The sequence below is a fragment of the Lingula anatina genome, chromosome 6 (assembly GCF_051362555.1).
Source record: "Lingula anatina isolate TDL-2025a chromosome 6, LinAna3.0, whole genome shotgun sequence".
NCBI lineage: Eukaryota > Metazoa > Brachiopoda > Lingulata > Lingulida > Lingulidae > Lingula > Lingula anatina.
The window spans coordinates 18429898-18449345 of NC_141772.1; the positions used below are offsets into that span (position 1 = coordinate 18429898).

Sequence of the window (19448 nt, forward strand, 5' to 3'; positions counted from 1 at the left end):
ATAATCTGTAATAGTAATTTTCTTAACATTTACATAAGCTATACGATGTCTTTCTCATAAGAAAATATAAATGAATGACGTCATGACGCACGTGGGTTATACAAGATCGCGTCTAAGAAGTCGCAGTCAGGATTACCCCTGTTGCAGTCTACAATCTACAAGTATTTTGGTGCTTATAGTGAATGTGATGCCCCAGCACATAAGAAAAGAACACGGGAAGATATCAGACAGTCAAATAAAGTGTATGATGACACCAAAAGGAAAAGGTTAGTTGTGCTATCATGGAAAACTAAATTTTCTTGGTTTATTTGTGATGAGACTGACAGTGAAAATGACAAACTTTTTTGCAAGACCTGTCGAAGTATATTTGCACCATTGGTTTCTAGGAAACAATCACATAGATTTAATAAGTATGCCTATGGAACATTTGTAATAGGCGAGTCATGCAACCTTCGACATGCATGACTCACTAGCTAGCTACTCGTGCAGTGACCAAAGGACACCATCGTTATGCCGAGCAATATTTGTCAGCAAAAAAGGACTCTTCTGGCACAAGTATTGCAGAAAAGTCAATTCAAGCCCTCAATAAGTCAAGTTTGGATAAAGTTCAGCACCTGGTACGAACTGTTCATGCACTTCCCAAGTCTTGACCACTTTCTGATTTTATGTGTCAGTGTGAGCTCGATGAGAAAAAAAAGCATTGACATAGGTCAAACATACAAAAATGTACATAGTGCCAAACAGTTTATGATATCAGTTGCAGAGGACAACAATAGGATTGAAGGCAAGTTATCTCAGGCTATCTATATTACTGTTATGTCAGATGGTATCAATATTTCTGTTACAAAAAATTAGGTTGTGTATGTCCATGGTGAATCACACTTTTCCGATTTAGGTTTAGAGCATAACGTTTCAGATGCTGACAGTGAAGAATCTACTTGAATAAATTCACATTGAGACTAAGAGTCCTTGTTTTAATATTGTTCTTGCCTGCAATTGATTTAATCAGGTAATTTCCAAAAAAACTCAGGACTGGCTACTTTTGGTCAGGGCTGGCTACTTTTTAAAGTTGCCAGCCTTGCTGTCCGGCTTCAAATTTCTTCGAATTTCATACCCTGAAACTATACTTAAGAATTCAGTCACTTGACCTCCATGGGTTCAGTTTGATTATGAATTTACTATACATAGTTATCTGAATTGCCCTTTTTCTAGAATTGTGATTTGAAAAAGGAGTGCTGTTTTCTGGTATCTTATGATGAAAATACTGTGTTGTAAGGAAGTGTAAATCAAGCAGAACTGTATCTGAAAACAGCTCCATCAGTCAGTTCACTATAACTAAAAATACATGTATACACAACCCAGTATCAATGCTCAGTGATCCAGCAGATAAATGTTACAGGCAGCTGTTGAAAAAATAGGGGTGATAAAGTGAAATTATTAAAGTGATCATTGTTAGAACTCATTTCATTAGGACCGTTTATGTGCTTGATCAGAGTATTTTGGGGAATTATCTGATATTTTTTGGGGATTATCTTCCAAAAGTGGAGGCATTTATTATGATAGTTTATTATGGTTAGATGATTTCTGGTGTGTGTGGGGATTTCCTTAGGTACAATTGCAGCAACAATTGCCAGATTTAAATACCATTAAGAAAATGTTAATAAAACTTAGATCTGAAATAATTAAAGTAAATTATGAGCAATTGTTTCCTTGCACTAGGTGACTGGAGTGAAATGGGTCACAAAATGATTTCAAATGTTCCTTCAATTTTAAGTCTATGCATCATGCCAACACATTAATATCAGGTTACAAATTGATTGTACATTTTGTTAAAGATTTGAAATCAACTTATCAGTCAAATGCCACTTCACTTGTCTGAATTTGAAACATAATTTTTATTATGTAATATAGCCATCACTCGTGTCTGTCGTCACCTTCATCACCATACCCTTGCAGTGCACTTTCAGTGATAACACGATAAGTGAATAACTCTTTGAACTTTTGTCTTCAAACTTGATGAAAATTCATTAAGGTGGAGTTCGAAAAAAAAAAGTAGCATGATAAGGCCATTTTTTCAAATAGTAATGCTTTTTTAAAAACTTTATTCAGCAGACATGTAACACTGACAGCACATTTGAAGGAAAACCCATAGGCCTATTGTCTTGAAACTCACAGGAGTGATCAATCTTACTAAAATACAAGTCGAGTTCGAAAATCACCTTAACAAAACATAACAAAACAAAAGTTATGCATTTTTTTCCCTTTTTTCTTACTTTATCCACCATTACTTTTCATACTTTATCCAACATATGTTGTATTTTGCTTTAAAACTTGTAAGACTGATTCATAGGACTAATATACAGATCAGGTTGGAAAATAAGCTTGATCAGTTCAGTTTTGATGAAGTTATGTCCCTTATTGTATATTATTAAGTGTGTTTTTACTCAGATTCAATTCTTATGAAGATTCATTCCTTTACTATGTTCAGAATCTCAGAATGTAGCATTTGGATGTTTAAAATTGTTCTGCTGATATTTTTCCCATCTTAACAATTTTCTTAGTTGATTGAATAAAAATGACAGTAAATTGATTGTTTTGTTGTATGTAAAAAATGGTTGAAAATGAAACTAAACATTTCTTCATATCCATGTTACCTGCAGTGCATAATTAAATATTGGTGGTGATTATGCTGTTATGTATTTTGTAATCTAAATTCAAAATTGAAGAAAACACTTTTTTGGTTATAAACGCCATAGTGGCCATTAAAGGAGAACAATGTAACTTACTCTTCTCAAACTTACAGGAAAGAAACAAGACTAAAATACAGCTTCAGTTGGAAAATTAGTCTGAATGGATTATTTTTCTGGAAGTTTTACAGTTTTTCATGAAAATATAAATTTTCACATATTGGCATTTTCAAGTTGTTACTTTGAAGACCTTTGCTGTTCACATTTTCTGAACATCCATGATACTTCTGTTATTATTAAAAGTTGCTGGTGATTATGCTGTTAAGAATTATGTAATATAGCATCAAAATTGAAGAAAACCCTTTTTTGAACACTGCCACCATGATGACCTTCAAGAGAAAACCATGCTATTTATGATTTTCAAACTTACAAAAAACAAAAATATAAATAAATAAATAAATAAATAAATAAATAAATAAATAAATAAAGGAATAAAATGCAGCCTAAGTTGGAAAATCAGTCTAATGGCTTCTTTTTCTGGAAGTTATACATTTTTATAAAATTTTCATTTTTCACATATTGGCATTTTCAATGTGGGACTTAAAACTCCCACGGGTACGAAGCCTAGTAGATACTTAAAAAGTAGTGGTAATTATTCCATTATGTGATAAATGTGCATATATAGTCCAGAAGAAACACAATCTGAAGAAAAATGAAAATTGTAAAGTGTGTTTTGCCTTATTATTTAAATCTCCTTTAACACATTAAAACTCTTTTAAGTGGTAAGATATCCAATTGCAGTTCAGCCTCTATATTTAGATTCTGTTTCATTGTGGAATTTCATCAAAGGGGTTTATCTGTGCAATCTATGATTACCTGATTATAGTGAAATGCATCAGATGGCTCTGAACAACCAAATACTTAATTTCGTCCTTTTCTGCCCTGATACTCACAAAGTCGACCAAGCAATAATAAATCTACCAGATCACTTTAAGGAAATTACTTATCAGTAAATTAACATTTATGTATTGGTTGAGCACCTATCTTTTACAACCTTCTTGAGTGGTTATTCCAAATAAGGGTTTGGTTACCCCCTGCAGAGCACTTCCGATGCAACAGGTGAAGCAATTGTCTACTTAGATCAGGACCTCTCATTCTCATTTCCTGTTTGTTTAGGAGAAACACAGTGCAGCTAAAACACTCCCTAACAAGGGGAAAAAATTTGTATAGTAAATGAGTTCTAAAACCATTACATGCGAAGTGAAATTAGCCAATTGGCACCACCTTCCAACCATTAGGAAAAAGGAGAAAATTCAATTTTCTTAACTGAAAATCTTGGGTCTGATCAAGCAAAGCAAACAGTAGAAATTGACGTCACTCCCTCCTTGGTGTTGATTTCAACCATGTGAAATGAATGTGAAACAAATCTCACCAGGGGTAGCTGCTGTTCAGACATAAATTCTCAATCAATTAACCTGCCATGTGGCCACCGGATCTAGGTCCTCAGCAATTCTGAGCATTTCAACTATTTCAATTGCTGGGGCATGCCCCGTCTATGTAGCTATGCGGTCTGTGGGGTATAAATAGGGCTGGATTCATTGACTGAACTTCATTCATGCTCTTGAGCTTGGACAACTGAGATAGACTAAGTCTGGTGTTACTTCTGTTTTTCTATGCTTAAAAAATAGCTGATAACTGTGCTGACTTCATTTAAAGCCAAGAGTTATAATAGTTGATATTCTACGTAGGGGAGAAACCTTCGCCATGTTTTACTGTGCTGTAATCTTCACCATCTTGGCCAGCCTGGCTGCATTTTACCCTGTGGTATCTGGGCATAGCCTTGGTGGACACCGAATGGACAAAAGTATGTATCTAAAGCTAACTGACCGATGGTATCGTTGGCCAGAGAAGTGCCCATTCTCCAAGGACTCTGGCTGCTCTTGCTTAGGAAGCAACCGCCAGAAGAAAGTTGTGTGTGAGGGTAAGGGTGTCACCACCCTCCCTAGCTTTACCCACCTGCCTGCCCTGAGTGAACTAGTTCTTAAGAACACTGCTCTTAAGGGGCTGACAAAATCCACTTTTACCCATGTCCGTGCCCATGGTGTTACAATTGAAGGTGGTGATCTTGGAAATCGCATCCAGTTGGGAGCATTAGATGGACTTAAATATAGTTTGAGAACTCTGACCATCAAGAATGCTGCACTCACAACCCTTCCTCAGGGTCTGTTCAGGAAACTGAGACGTCTACGCCGCATGAAAATTGAAGGTAACCCTGACCTTAAAATCCTCCCAGCTGGTATTTTCAGTGGTCTGAGAAACCTGCAGTATCTCTTCTTGGACAACAATGGTCTTCGCACCCTCCCTCAGGATATTTTTTCCAGAATGTCCAAACTCAATGTATTATCTATTGTTCGAAATAGATTGAGGAGACTATCTGACAACACATTCAGTGGACTGTCTCGCCTGGAGTCATTATTTTTAGATGGGAATGGACTGACCACTGTTCCTTCTGGACTGCTGAGAGCACTGCACGGACTGGTCATTGTATCCTTTAAAAACAACAAGATAGCTAAAGTTGAGAGCAAGGCATTTGAGGGACCTCTAATGCTTCAGTGGCTGGACTTATCTGATAACCACTTGACCACTGTAAGCCCTTGTATGTTCTCTGGACTGGACTCTGGGGTTGGTGTGAACCTTGAAAACAATGCAATCACTTGCAGCTGTGCATTGCAGTGGTGGAGGGATGTCAGGAACGTGTTCCCTATGGGTGTGTGCCACGGACCTGGTGGTGCTGCAGGGAAAGAATTGATAGAGTTCTCTAATCCTGCTTGTGAACTGATAATGGAGTCCACAGAGTTGCTCTGTTGATAGTCTGCAGAATGATTCCGTATAATACACTGTAAATACTGTACATACTGTGTAAATAGCAAAGTTTGTACAAATTAATGTGAAAAAGACAATTGTTAATTTATTTGTGAAGAATAATTTGTGTACATATCTTATAATATGTCTCTATTTTATTTTGTTCTTTATGTGATATCAGGGTTAAACGGGACATTTTTCAGGTTAAGGCTGAATAACTACTGCATTTATGTGTCATGTTTAAAACTACATCTTATTGCACTTAAAGAATGATTGGATTTGATGGTGCACATCACATGAGATCACATTAAATTTTTTCTTGGTCAGTTAACAGTTATTTCCGTTTATGACTTCAACATGTTGTGTGCCAGCTAGTTACACAGCATGTGAAGTGGTTAACTAAAGTTTGTCAAATGAGCAGTAGCAACCAACAACATTAAGAGGAGACTTTCCATAGTTAAACATACAATTGTCTGTTTAATAGACAGTGAACAGAGCCCTCACTTTGATCTAAGAGCAAAAAGTAATTTAGCTGAAAAAGAGAGGTTGATTTTCAAATTCTGCTGACATCCCTGTCACATGTTAGTCAAGTTTTATCTTCAAACAGCATTATAAGTGGACTATATATTCTGTCTACTACTCTGCCCTGTGGTAATTTGTATCATATATATATATATATATATAAGGGACCAAAGTGGGAAATGGTACCCCACTTGGTGAATACTTGTGAGTGCAATTTTCCTTTTTTTACTTGTAAAATGTGTGCAATTTTTGACCTGAACATACTATGTTAACTTGATAGGAAAATTGAGGAAGTGCGTAAGTAAAAACTATTTAAAATTTGATGAAATAATGTGCATTACTTCCAGTTGCCTTGAATGTGTTAACCAAATGCCATTGGAAAAGATTGGAAGATTTCCAAATAATTTGTACCACAGTTGAAGAGGTGAACATTTTATGGGAAAACACAGCTGAAATTAGACCTTGCAAAGAATGTTGTGTAATCATTACCAAAATATCTCAGAGATTGTTGAATGTTAACTGCATTTTAAGTCATAGAACAGCATTGAGGTATATTATCAGCCAGCCAGGTACAGAAAACATATTAAGGAAAATTATGTTTTTAAGCCCACATGGCTAAAATCTGTCTTTGGTATTAATCCAAATGAAGTGTGTAAATATTTTAAGTTATGACTCGTTCCTGTTGGAATGAAAAATTGTATTTTAACCTTGTTGTTTTTTTCACTGAAGGTATAGAATGTGTTGAATAAATTGTTTTTACAGAATTTAAGACAATGCGTTTTGTTATTATTGGATAAAAATTGAATGTGAATATTTGGATGTGTCACTGGGGTAGTAATATCAGCTCTGAGTGGAAAGGGAATTCTAAGATATATTATAGTTGTACTTGAGTCTGCATGCACTTGGATTTTAAGCAGGGTAAAGGTATGAATAATAATGTAGTTGAATGAGGTGAAGGTCATTTATAAACAGGCACTATATGTGAATATATATTTACCAGTAGATCTCTGTGTCAGTCTGTCATCACTTGTCATCTTCTGTTAGCCTTGATTAAACAAACTTTATTCATTTATTTCATATTGCATATTTCTTCCAAGAACTTTTGGGTATAATGTATATGACTTTTAGTTTTATCTGGTTTATATTGCATGTAGGAAGGAGTGAATTAAAGAATATTTAGGATTGTAAGACTATCTCTCCCCCCCCCCCCCCCCCCCCGTTATTCCCCTTAAAGTAATATATATATATATACATACATACAAGTGTTAAGTGATAAGTGCAAAGTTCAAAAATTTCATTCATTTTTTTAAATATTTTAATGTGATAATGCTACACCATCATTAAATAAATTATCATATAACAAATTCTTTTTTCATTGAGAACAAGTACAGAAAGTTTTATTAAGTATCTAATCAAAGTATAACCACCTATTCTCCAGGTAAAGATGGGGTAAACTACTGAACAAGTAAACATATTTTATGACTATTTTTTAGTGTGGTGGGTAGTGGGTTGGTGGGTGTGGGTAGTGGGTTGGTGGGTAGGTGGGTTGGTGGGTTGGTGGGTGTGGGTAGTGGGTTGGTGGGTGTGGGTAGTGGGTTGGTGGGTGTGGGTAGTGGGTAGGTGGGTAGTGGGTTGGTGGGTGTGGGTCAAGCAGTTAAAAGTGACAGATAATCAAAGGGCTACCTGGATAAATGAGATGCACCTTGATTCAAAGTGAGCAACTTTGATTAAGGGGACAGCGATGAACCAATTAAAAGTACAGTTAATTGATGAAAGGATTACCTAGATGAGTGACATCATCTGTTTACCCACCATAACCAGGAGATAAACTTCGATCAGATTTTTGATAAAATATTTTGTACTTGTACTCCGTGGAAATAATTTGTGAAATGAAATTAATATTCTCTATCCTTGAATTGCACAATCACATTAAGAAATATTTATAAAATGGAGTGTGACAATCTTATTTGGGAACATAATGGCATGGTGCAGACAGCTTGATCTAAATTCCACAGAAAACTACCTCTATTAGGCCAAAAATGACCACAAAATTGCAAATTAATGGCTATCAAAACCCTTGAAATAATTTCTGTGTATTATTAAAAACTTCATAATTCTTCCCATATAGACAGTAGTCCCTTTTCTACTAACTACTAGACTATAGAGAGATAATTTGCTCGCAACTGAAACCCAGGCAATAGTAATTTGTACAACTGTATTTTCAGAAATTTGCCCAAAGCTTGCCCTAGAAATACAGTTTGTACATTTTTATAGTTCAGCCAATGGATCATTTTAAAAGATTCATTGGTAGCTCTCGTCTGAAGCTTTAAAAAAGCTTTGGATTGCTTAGAATGCAACTCTTGCAGGTTTCACCCCCTGTCAGAGGCCTTCCTGGTCAGTTTTTTCCAAGATTTTCAAAATTCCCTAAACCAAAGTTATTGGATTTTTTTTTATTTTGCATAGACATATTTGAGACGTGCCCAATACATATAAAAACGTTTTTGTTTCAGTTTAAGTTTGTAAGGATTCTTTATTTTTGGTGAAAAGACAGGTAGAGGTAAAAATCAGTATGGTTAGTTAATTGTTACCAAAGTTGGTTCACTTGTGTTTTACAATCCTGTTGTCTGTTGTTGTCTTAAACTCAATATATTGTGCTATGTAAGGAGTTGTTACATGTTAGAATTGTATAGGAATTGTATCTTAATTTGTTTTACGGGAAGTAGTAAGTTTTTTCATTTTGCTAATTAAAAATTCTAATCAGGAGCTGATCCTGTACACATTGTTGAGATTGAAAACTTGTTTCAGATGGCAAGCTGCAAAACGGTAATGTTTTGAAAGGCAGGTATACGTGTTCATGATGTTGACAAACAATAGAATGGCTGATTTTTTTTTTTATTTGATATTTACTGGAATGTGCTAATTTATGTTCAAATGGAGCAGTGGGACCATTTGCCAGTTTTGCTCTAGTTTCTTATACTATTTTGGTATAACTTGTGACTTGTATACAGTACATTTATACCAAAGGACAACAATAAGTGTAGAAGCTTCTTTTGTCCATAGATGCTGAATGCTAGTTGTTACTTGAAAATGTAAAACTTATCATGTACAGATCCACGTTATACAAAGTTACCAACTTGATAATGTATTCTGAAGCCCTATTGACATTTTGACCTGAAGGACACTCAAATGACACAAGTGATCTGAAAATTCATATGTTTTAGAGATTGTTTATAAAACATTATTCAAGCATATTAGTACTTTACTGAATAACTGAGGTGTTCTTTCACTGAATACAGCGACCAGGCTGACATGTGCATTTTCTGTCAGTTTGGAACACTGTGGTCAAAACAAAAACTTGTGTTTCTTTTTTCGGCCAGTATATACATATCTTGTGTGAGAACTAAGGAATTACAGAGTGCTTTTTCACTCCAGCTATGTTGTTTTAGAAAATGGTTCATGAAATACTCTCGAATTTTGTAAGTCAAGTTGTATGCTTGTTAAATTATTTAATTTCCATTTAACCCCATAGGATCCGGTTAATAATGCTGACCCATAAAGTTCTGCTGTGCTCAATTAATTCTGTGAGCTAGCCTTGAAAAGCCAGGTCACCTCAGTAAATTGGCCATAATTTAATTGTTTGCCTTTATTACCCATACAAAGTATACATTTTTTAAAAGCCTATATTTCAAACTAAATGAAAATAGAATTACATTTAAATTCAACATGCAGTATCAAGAGTTATGGCCATTAAAAACCACATTTTCATTTGGAAATTGGTGAAATAAAACAAAGTTGATTTATCTTATGCACTTTAATTTCTCCATACATTTGCCAGAAAAATCACAGAGATGATGTCAATTATAGTAACTTTCAATCCAAGAAATTTCAGCAAGTTACCTCCATTAATTTCCAAGTTATGCTCATTTTGCTATCAGGTATACTTGAGCCAGCTTTTCAGCTCACCTGAACATCGTGGCCAGAGCTGAAAAGAAGTCAAATTTTAACACCATCTATGACAAAAACATCTATAAAACTTATATCATAAATAAAGGAATATCATCGCTATTGTCTATATATCACTGTCACTCGAAAACACCTTATCAGTGTTGTAGTTTTCAATCATTTCAATAACAGTATCCATTCACAGGCCCCTTCCGTAGTGAGAAGTCGCCATTTTGATTTTACTTTCTCCAGCTAAGTCTAGAAAATTGCCGATTTCTCACTCATATATATTTCTATCACCTTTAAAAATGGTGGCAATGAGAGACAAGAAACATATCCGGATATTAAACTATATATCATTTCATGACTCACGATACAAAAGAGTACAGAAGCCGATCTTTCCAAGATACGCACATATGCGGTTCTGGGCTTTTGGGGTAAGCGATAATTGAACCGCACATATTATGCAGTGACGGGCTCTATGGGGTTAAGCTGGACATAGTATACAAATGAAATTGGTGTTAGTTGTGCTTCAAGGTATTATATAATATTTCATCAAAATTGCAAAATTGCTTTACTTTTGTGCACTTCATTATTTTCTGCTTTATGACTATACATTTGATAACCTTGGTGCCTCAATTGTTTTACAACATATTTAATGGAGTAAGTAGCCCTTCTCAACATAAGGCATGAAAAGCATCAGACTAAGGGTCAAACTGGAAAATCATGGTATCTCACACAGGAAAAGATAATAAGTTTTAATATCTTCTTCACCAATGCTTTTGCTGTTTCTGTTAGAATGAAGGGAGTCTTTAGTCTCCAAGAGTTGTACAGCATTTATTTCAGAAATTCAAATGATCCGTTTTGTTACAGAACCAGGCGGTCATTTAAGGTGGGAGGCAAAGTAAGCCCTACTATTATTATCAAATATAAATGACAAAAAAATGAATAAAGTGCAGAAGAAAAATAAGCAAATAGTTGAGAAGTTCCAAGAGGGTAACTGAACTTGTACTGATCTCCCTCTCTCTCTCTCTCTCTCTCTCTCTCTCAGACACTTAACATGGCAATTGTTGAGGAATGTTGTTTGAACAAGGTAAAAGGATTGACATTTATATTGATGTAGAAAATTGGCATCATCTTAAATCAGAGGCAGCTCATTTCCATGTTCATTTAGGCCTTGAACTCCAGCATTCTTTACATAATGGCATGTTCTTTACCTTCCCATGTGCCTTCAGGAACACCTGTTTGAAGCTGCTTGAGATTTTTTTCCAATTTGCCTTCACCTGTAACAAATCAGGGGATAAAGAAGGGGGTGACAGTTTTCTGCTATGTTACTTTTTACTTGTAAAATACAAAATATACTGACAGTCAATGAAAACGCATCATTTATTATGTACAGACACAGATGTGTCTGTACATATTGCCATCACCTGCGTCTGTCGTCGCCGTCGCCGATGCCGATGGCAATGCCGTCGCCGTGCACTTTCCTTGTTTTATCTAATAATATCTTAAGCTCCTTTGGCACATTATGAAAATAACAGTTTGCGTGTGAAATATGACCCATTATTCAGTCACACAAGGTAAAATAAAGGTCAGAAAAGATCACTAAAATGCAAGGTCACATAATCAAAGAAGATCGTTCAAAGTAGTCCAAGTGCCAGAAAGTTATCTGATGCGTTTTCATTGACTGTCAGTATATATCGTGAAGAAACTTATCCTTGTATACTCTGACACTTAAGGGCATGCATGCATGCATATGCATACACGCACACTTTGAGAAGAGGCATGCAGGGTTGCTGTTGATATTGTTCACATTGTCCACAATTAATATTGAAGAATACCTCCTTCCCCTACATGTAAAAGTTTAACTTTTCCTTGTGTTCACTATATATCTTTTAGGTGGATGGCACACATGTTTAAGTGCATTGTTTAGTAGTTATTCTCTCTGTATATATGTGACAGTAATAATTCGTTCAGAGTAACAAACGATTGCATCTGTCTCAGTACAAGTGAAAATCAAAATGCCTAATAACTAATCACTCATACGAGACGTAGGGATCGAAAAAAGTAGTTGTTGATCAAAACAATTCTGAAGATGCGATTTTTGTGAAATGACTTATTTAGTGATGTGCATGTGTCTAGCTTGTTTAAGTTGTTGAATTTTTAATTTATAAAATATTTCATACATGGTCTCATATTTATATTACTCTCAAGCTATGCTCTTCGGTGTCATTGTGTTACATGGGACTATTGGAACCTGAAGTTAGTTTGCTATGGAGTCATGTTATCCTTCATGCAGTTTTATAGCTAGGATGAACACTGTGAATAAGAAATGGGCTTTAATAAGCTTTACTTAATTTATGACAGTTTAAACAAAACCGGTCTACAAAGCCTTGCTTTGAATTAATGTTAACCTCAGATTGGTTTTAAAAGAACAAGTACAAAAATGTTGGATGGACTTAATCACCAGCATCATTTACATTTTACCTAAATGCTGTCGTTAACGCAGTTTCATGAATAATATTTTTTAAGTTGTCTGTCGTTCAGCACACGTAGTAGATGAAGTTGTGAAACATTGATGAAGATCAATCCAAGCACAATCTAGCCTATTATTATTTACAAAATAAATCATGATGAGTAAATATTCATCACACGTTTCTGCTTGTGTCACTTGAAAGCTTTTGATCAATGACGTTCACTGACATCACAATCATTTGACAATTAAAAAGAAATTGGACAGGTTCAAGGGACAGTTTTTATGTCAGCTAGGGGGACTTCTGGTAGAGGGTACAGCATAGGTGTTTCCTCACTCGAGATTAACACCTTGACAGAAGCATCACGACGTCCCAGATATAAGCAAGTAGAATAAAAGCTTTTTTGTCCAAGCATCCTATTCCTAACCACTCAGTTAGGACAAAGGTGAAGTTACATGTACAACTACAATTAATAGAACAGCTGCATTCCTTTAAAAAAAAAAAAAAAAGAGAAACCGTAGACAAAACAAAGAAGAATAAAAAACACAATCATTGAGAAGTTTATCTCCATGTGTGTGAAATTAAAAAAAGACATCTGGCTGCATCTTTAGACAAGGGCGTTAGGACATAGCTGCCAATCAAAATGGCAGCACATTGTCTAATGCGTGAACATATAAAATGTTACAAAAATGCAATTTATCTGCCATGTCAAATACCCACATGAAATATTAGAGAGATCAAAAAAGGTATTTTTCTGCTCAAATTGGAGCTATCGTGACACTTGATCTTTGTTTTTAATTGGTCTTTTGAGAAGTGTTTTATTTTGTTTAGTATTAAATAATAACAGGGATGCTGTGCCTGTGATTTTAACAATTTTGCTAACACCTGCCTGAATAAATTCAACCTAACATGACAGTAAATGCACCTGATATGCTAAGTGCTTGTGTGATTTTGCCTTACTCTCATGAAGTTATTTTTTGCCTTTGTATTGTTATCATGTCTGTTAGAAATTTTGATTTAGGAATGAAAATCAAGTTAACATTAAGGATAAAAAATTGTGTATCTTGGCACCAGCAATAAGACTAGTCTAGCACCTTTTCACTTATTCTGTTTGTTTTTGCAAGCCTTGTTTTATTTTTCAGCCAAAGGACGTATTATAAGAAAATTCTCAAACATTTGGTTATAGTTTTAGATGAAGTGAGTGTGTGATGGTTTCCTCATGTGTTCAGTAATCATTACAGAGTACCAGGTGATGTGAGATGTGAGTCAACTTCTTCCACCTGTGTAGGCTGGGTCAGAGGACCCCACCACAACCACGAAATGCCATGCCAAATGTAAACTAGTTTCTTGACTTAATAAATTAAGTATATAAGTTAAGTGTTTATTCCAAAACAATATCTTATTAACTTTACAAATGATGATGTAAAAGTTCAGAGGGGTTGTCTGGTTTTTTAGGCATGCCTTGATTACATGCTCACTATATTAAAATAAGTGTGAATTTGGAATTTGTGAATAATTGCTCTATATCTTATTCTATCGCTTTAGCCTGTGAAAAACCAAGTTTTGTACTTCAAAGATTGAAAGAGAGTTTTAATTCTGATTAAATTATTGAAACACCAACATGAAATGCAGCACAGCCATGTTTGGTTTGCTTAATTGGGTAATGGTTTGGTTTTTTTCTGTTGATGAATCACAAAAACTGTCAGGTAAAGCCAGGTGGCCATAACCTAGGCCCACATGCTGTGATGTCATAAGTATAAGGGCTTACCACATAATTTTCTTTAATTTGATGTGATGAAAACTTGTGCCAGAGAAAAGAATCTAGAGACTTTAAAGATAGAATATAAATGATGGGAAAGCTTTATATAATTTTTGAACTATATGTTTTACTATTTTGGGATAAATGTTTGTAGAAGTAGTTAAATTAGTTTTTTAAAGGTCAGGCAGCCAACATTTTCTAAACCATTTCTAAAAAAAAAAAAAAAAGAAAAACTTTTACATCAACCATATCAAGCCATCAATCAAAGCCCCAACATATTTGAGTTTTTATTCATAAAGAGTTCATAAGGTTTGCTTGTATGAAGCTTGTTTGCAACTTCATGTAGAAATATGTCTGTTCTTCAGATTATTTTGCCTCACTAATGCAGATAGATGATTTAACTATTTGCATAAAGTTTCTGGAGTCCTCTGCTGGATAGCTTTATTCACAGCTTTAAAAAGTATTTCATTTTGTCTTTCTTCAGCATGATTTTTAAGTACAGTTTTGCTTGTTTCAAAAATAAAGAGATTTTTACCTAATTGTGCTGATGATGGCTTGTTGGATGTTTGATGTACTTTTAAGGTTCTTGGGGAAACATTTGAAGTTTGGCTAAAAGTCTTAGCCTACCATGAAGCAGAGTAAATCTTTACATGCTCTCTGAAACTAATCAACAAAATACACTTAATATTCACCTCAAACTGGAAAACAAGCTTGATTAGATCTTTTTTTTTCTGGAATTGTGGCAATTTTTTTGTGAAATTTTTCATTTTCTCTTTCTAGTATTGTCAATGTTTGAATTTGAGCTCTTTTGGGCCTGAAGCCTTATGCTAGTTACATATTTCTGATATCTGTATTATCTGTTGTGCATGATAAAATTTAGGTGATTTTACTGTTAAGCACAATGTATTATTGCATCAAAATTGACAAAATAACTTAGTTTGTGTATCACTTTGCTGCTTTGTTTTTCTTAATTCATTATAAACTGTGTCCATGATGGCTATCAGTGTTGCCACTATTTCTGGGAGCTTGTCAAACATTAGTGCCAGGCCTAGAAAATGAGAGAGGTTCTTGAAATCTTAATGATGCTGAAAAATCTGCAATTGGGAGACATTTTTAAGTGGCACTCCTGTTATTCCATGGCTGATTAGACTGGTGGAAGGCATGCTGCATGTGTCTGCCAATCATCCCATCAACATTCTGTGTATTGGGCTTGGATTTTAATTCCATTTATAACATTTTGGAGACAATGGATACTTTGTTTTTGTACTGTATGTTTCAAAATAAAAAATATGACTACATTCATAATCTCGACAAAATTGGAAAATAGTATACCTGAAGACAACAGGATATATTATTCTCTGAGTGACTTGTACTTTGTAGTATATTTTCACTGTCTACTTGTTACAACAACTCTCCATGCTCTATCTAAAAACTTTGATTCAGGTTCTTCCTTTGCATAAAAGACAGGTTTACTTCTGGTTTAGCTATGATGCAATCCTAAACTTCTTCCAGTATTTATCAATCCAATTAAAATAAATTTTTAGAGATAAAATGACCAATGAAGGAAAGCAACACTGGCACACTGAACACTGTTGTTTTTATTACTCTTTATTGTAGCCATGCTGAAAGACCCAGCTGGTATTCAAAGGACAAATCACACTGACAATTTCAACCGCAGTAAAGGTCTGATCACTGTCCTATCAGGGCTAACTTTTCTAATGAGAATGGACTCTGTATCCCTTATGGCTATATATCCAAATAAACTATCAGAAATCAGTGGAAAACTTTTTTACCTTTTGGCTTTAAACTTACAGAACTGATGAATATTCATAAAACACAGGTCAAGTTTGTAAATCAACATGATTGAGCCATTCTTTCAAAAGTTGTGCTGTTTTTTTAGCTTTTTTAAGCATGTATGCAATACTGATAACACAATAAGTGGTAAACCATTTTACCTTTTGGCTTGAAACTTGCAGAACTGTTGAATATTCAAAGTACGCAGATCAAGTTTGAAAATCAGCATGATGGGGCCATTTTTTCAAAAGTTATTATTTTTTTTTTTCAGTATACATGCAACACTGATAACACATTTCAAGGAAAACCGGTAGGCATATTGTCTTGAAACCTACAGGAGTGATCAATCTTACTACAATACTGGGAAAGTTCGATAATCAGCTTGATTGGGCCATTTTTACTCTTTTTATGTATTTTTACTCTTTTTATGTACATACATATAGCGTCTGTCGTCATTGTCGTCGCTGTGCACTTTCACCGATAACACGATAAGTGAAAAAACGTTTTACCTTTTGGCTTGAAACTTACGGAACTGATAAATATTCATAATACGCAGGTCAAGAAAATCAGCATGATCAGGCCATATTTATGGAAGTTATACGATTTTTTCAGTATATATGCAACATTGATAACACATTTCAAGGAAAACCCATCAGCCTATTGTCTTGCAACTCACAGGAGTGATTAATCTTACTAATATACAGATCAAGTTCGATATTAAGCTTGCTCTGTCAAGTTTTGAAGTTATGCCTTTTTATATATATAAGTGATTTTCCTTAGATTTTATTCTTAGGCATGTTAACAGTCTCATTATTGAACTAATTAGACATGTAAAAGTGTTTTTTGACATTTTCTACATCTTAACAATATTGTTATTTGTTAATATAAAAATTACAGTAAACCTGTTGTGTATTGTGTAATAAAATATCAAAAATGAAAATAAACTCATATCATTGCATCTTCTCAGATTCAATCATTCACTATGTTCAGAATTTCAGAATGGAGCAAATTGGACATTTATAATTGTTAGTTTGATATTTTCCCTATGTCAGCAATTTTTTTAGTTGATCATATAAAATGAGAGTAAATTGATTATTTTGTTTAATGTAAAAAAGATGATGAAAATGGAAAGAAACTCATTTCAGTACAGATATTTCTTGTTTACAGTTTGGCATTTCCATGGTAAGACTGAATTTCTATGGGCTTGAAGACTTTTGCTAGTCACATTTTCTGAATATACATGATACATTTATTTTATTAATGAAAATTGATGGTCATTATGCTGATAAGCATTATGTCATGTTGCTTCAAAATTGAAGAAAACCTTATTTTGGACACTGCTGCCAGGATGACCATTAAGGGAAAACCATGTTACTTATGATTCTTAAACTTACTGAAAAGATTCATAGGACTGAAGTGCAGCTTGTGTTGGAAGATCAGAATGATTGCTTTCTGTTTTGGAAGTAATGCAGTTCTTTATGAAATTTTCATTTCTTACATAGTCCTTGGTATTATATGGATACAATGAATGATCATTCTTTAATTTCCCCTTGGGTAATCACTAGCTAAGTTCAGAGCTATTAAGTCACTTCTTAATTAAGTTTCAAGAGGCCATTAAATGAGATTACACATGTGTTGAGATTTCCCTGTAAACTCCCATAGGTTTAGCTCTCTGCTAGATACAGTTTGTTAAAGTCTAAATTAACAGTGTCAGAAAATTAGGAATCGGTGATAATTATGCAGGTAAAAATATTGCAAGTAAGTTACAAAAGAAAATTATTTTGTGTAATGCCAACATAAATGCTATAGATGAATAGCGGTGCTTTATTATCCTCAAACTCAGTGGGGTTATTCATATCATGTTACTACACCTAGATTTAAAGATTGAATAGCAGCTTTATTAGAATATTTTTTGTTATGTTTTCTTTTTTAATTTTTATATTTTTCAAACACTGGCATTTTCAAGATGTGACTTTTTACTCCCATCCACCTGAAGCCCTGTACATTTTCTGTATTTCTACATAAGCAATCATATTGATGTTTATGTCTTTAAATTTTTATGTAATATTATTTTATGCACTGTCGTAATTTTTCACATTTGGAGATTTTCATTATGTGAATTTGAACTTTCATGGTCCTGAAACTGTAATCTTATTACCTGTTGTGCATGATTAAAATTCACTGTTGATTGACTGTGCTGTTATTCCATAAGTATTTATTATTGCATCAAACTTAACAAAATTACTTATTTTCTGCATCTTTATTTTCTGCTTTTAGTCTGTACATTTGACAGCTTTGCTGCCTTGTTTTATTGAAATGTTTCTTGACGTGAGTATGTAATGATGGCTCTTAACACAACATATCCATACTCTGATCAAGGGAGATACAACAGCATCATGTAAGACTTCATTGAAAGTTTTTTGAAGTGATGGGCTTATGTATACAGTATGTGCTTGCATCATGTCATTTTTGCATTTTACAATATAAGTGTATACAATGTTACAGATTAAATTAATTCTTTTGTACAGCATAACACTCACTGCTACCTTAACTCCTGCCATGATGATCATATTATTTTATAATGAGAACAAAGGTATGCATGCTAAACAGTAAGAACGATTGGTGAAAGGTTATCGCAGCATTTATCAGTGTAAACTGCAAAGAAAGTGGATTTATTTGACGGCACTTGTATGTGGGTTAACTGAACAGCAGTTTATTTGGTAGTGTGAATCCCCCTTATAACTCCATTGGAATTTGCATATATCTTTGTTGTTGTTGTTGTTGTTGTTGTTACAACTATTTGGCAAGGTTATGCTAGCAATGGATTGTAATGATCACTAAAGTATGTTATGAGACTGCATTTATTTTACTTTTTATAACATTTCCACATTCTTGTTTTCTGTAGTACACTTTCCCCTTACCATTTCCTAATTGGAATGTTTAACTTAGCACCTGTTCCTTTCCAAATGATAAGAAGGCTCAATCTCCTTCAGTTCAACTGGATCTCCTATTTGCTCTCATCATTAAGAGATTTCCATAGAATAGGCATGGGTGTGTTACATCATGTAACTGCAGTACTAAAGCTTGAATGTGTTACTTGAGAGAAGTTTTCCATTCTAAAGTCCTGTGCCTGGTGTGACAACCTCACCTACTGCATTCTTAGCTCTGCTTACAAGTTGTATGGATGATTGTCTTTTTTTCTTAGAATAAATGAAAATTTGTCTATGTATGTTGAGGTCATACAAATTCTGCTTTTTACCACCCAACACTAGTTCCTTGGGAATGGCCTGACTCAATCCACAATTCAGGACAAATGATCTTACTCTTCATTTTTGGAATGACTTCCACTGAAGTAATTAAGTAATACCCCTTCCTCACTCATTTAAGCTGTGACTATTCAAGAGAATT

General features: G+C 34.3%; 2 protein-coding genes across 4 annotated transcripts in view; both read left to right on the plus strand.

The window, feature by feature from the left end:
- LOC106175418 (G-patch domain and KOW motifs-containing protein) overlaps positions 1-19448 on the plus strand; it is an 83244-nt gene that overhangs the window by 33219 nt on the left and 30577 nt on the right. The gene's annotated exons all lie outside the window — the stretch shown is intronic.
- On the plus strand, positions 847-6845 carry LOC106169450 (uncharacterized). Its single transcript, XM_013548916.2, has one exon. It carries the CDS (start codon positions 4452-4454, stop codon positions 5553-5555), a length of 1104 nt encoding a protein of 367 aa, XP_013404370.1. The 5' UTR covers positions 847-4451; the 3' UTR covers positions 5556-6845.

Coding starts and splice junctions, on each gene's coding strand:
- LOC106169450 (XM_013548916.2), top strand. CDS start 4,452: ATGTTTTACTGTGCTGTAATCTTCACCATCTTGGCCAGCCTGGCTGCA.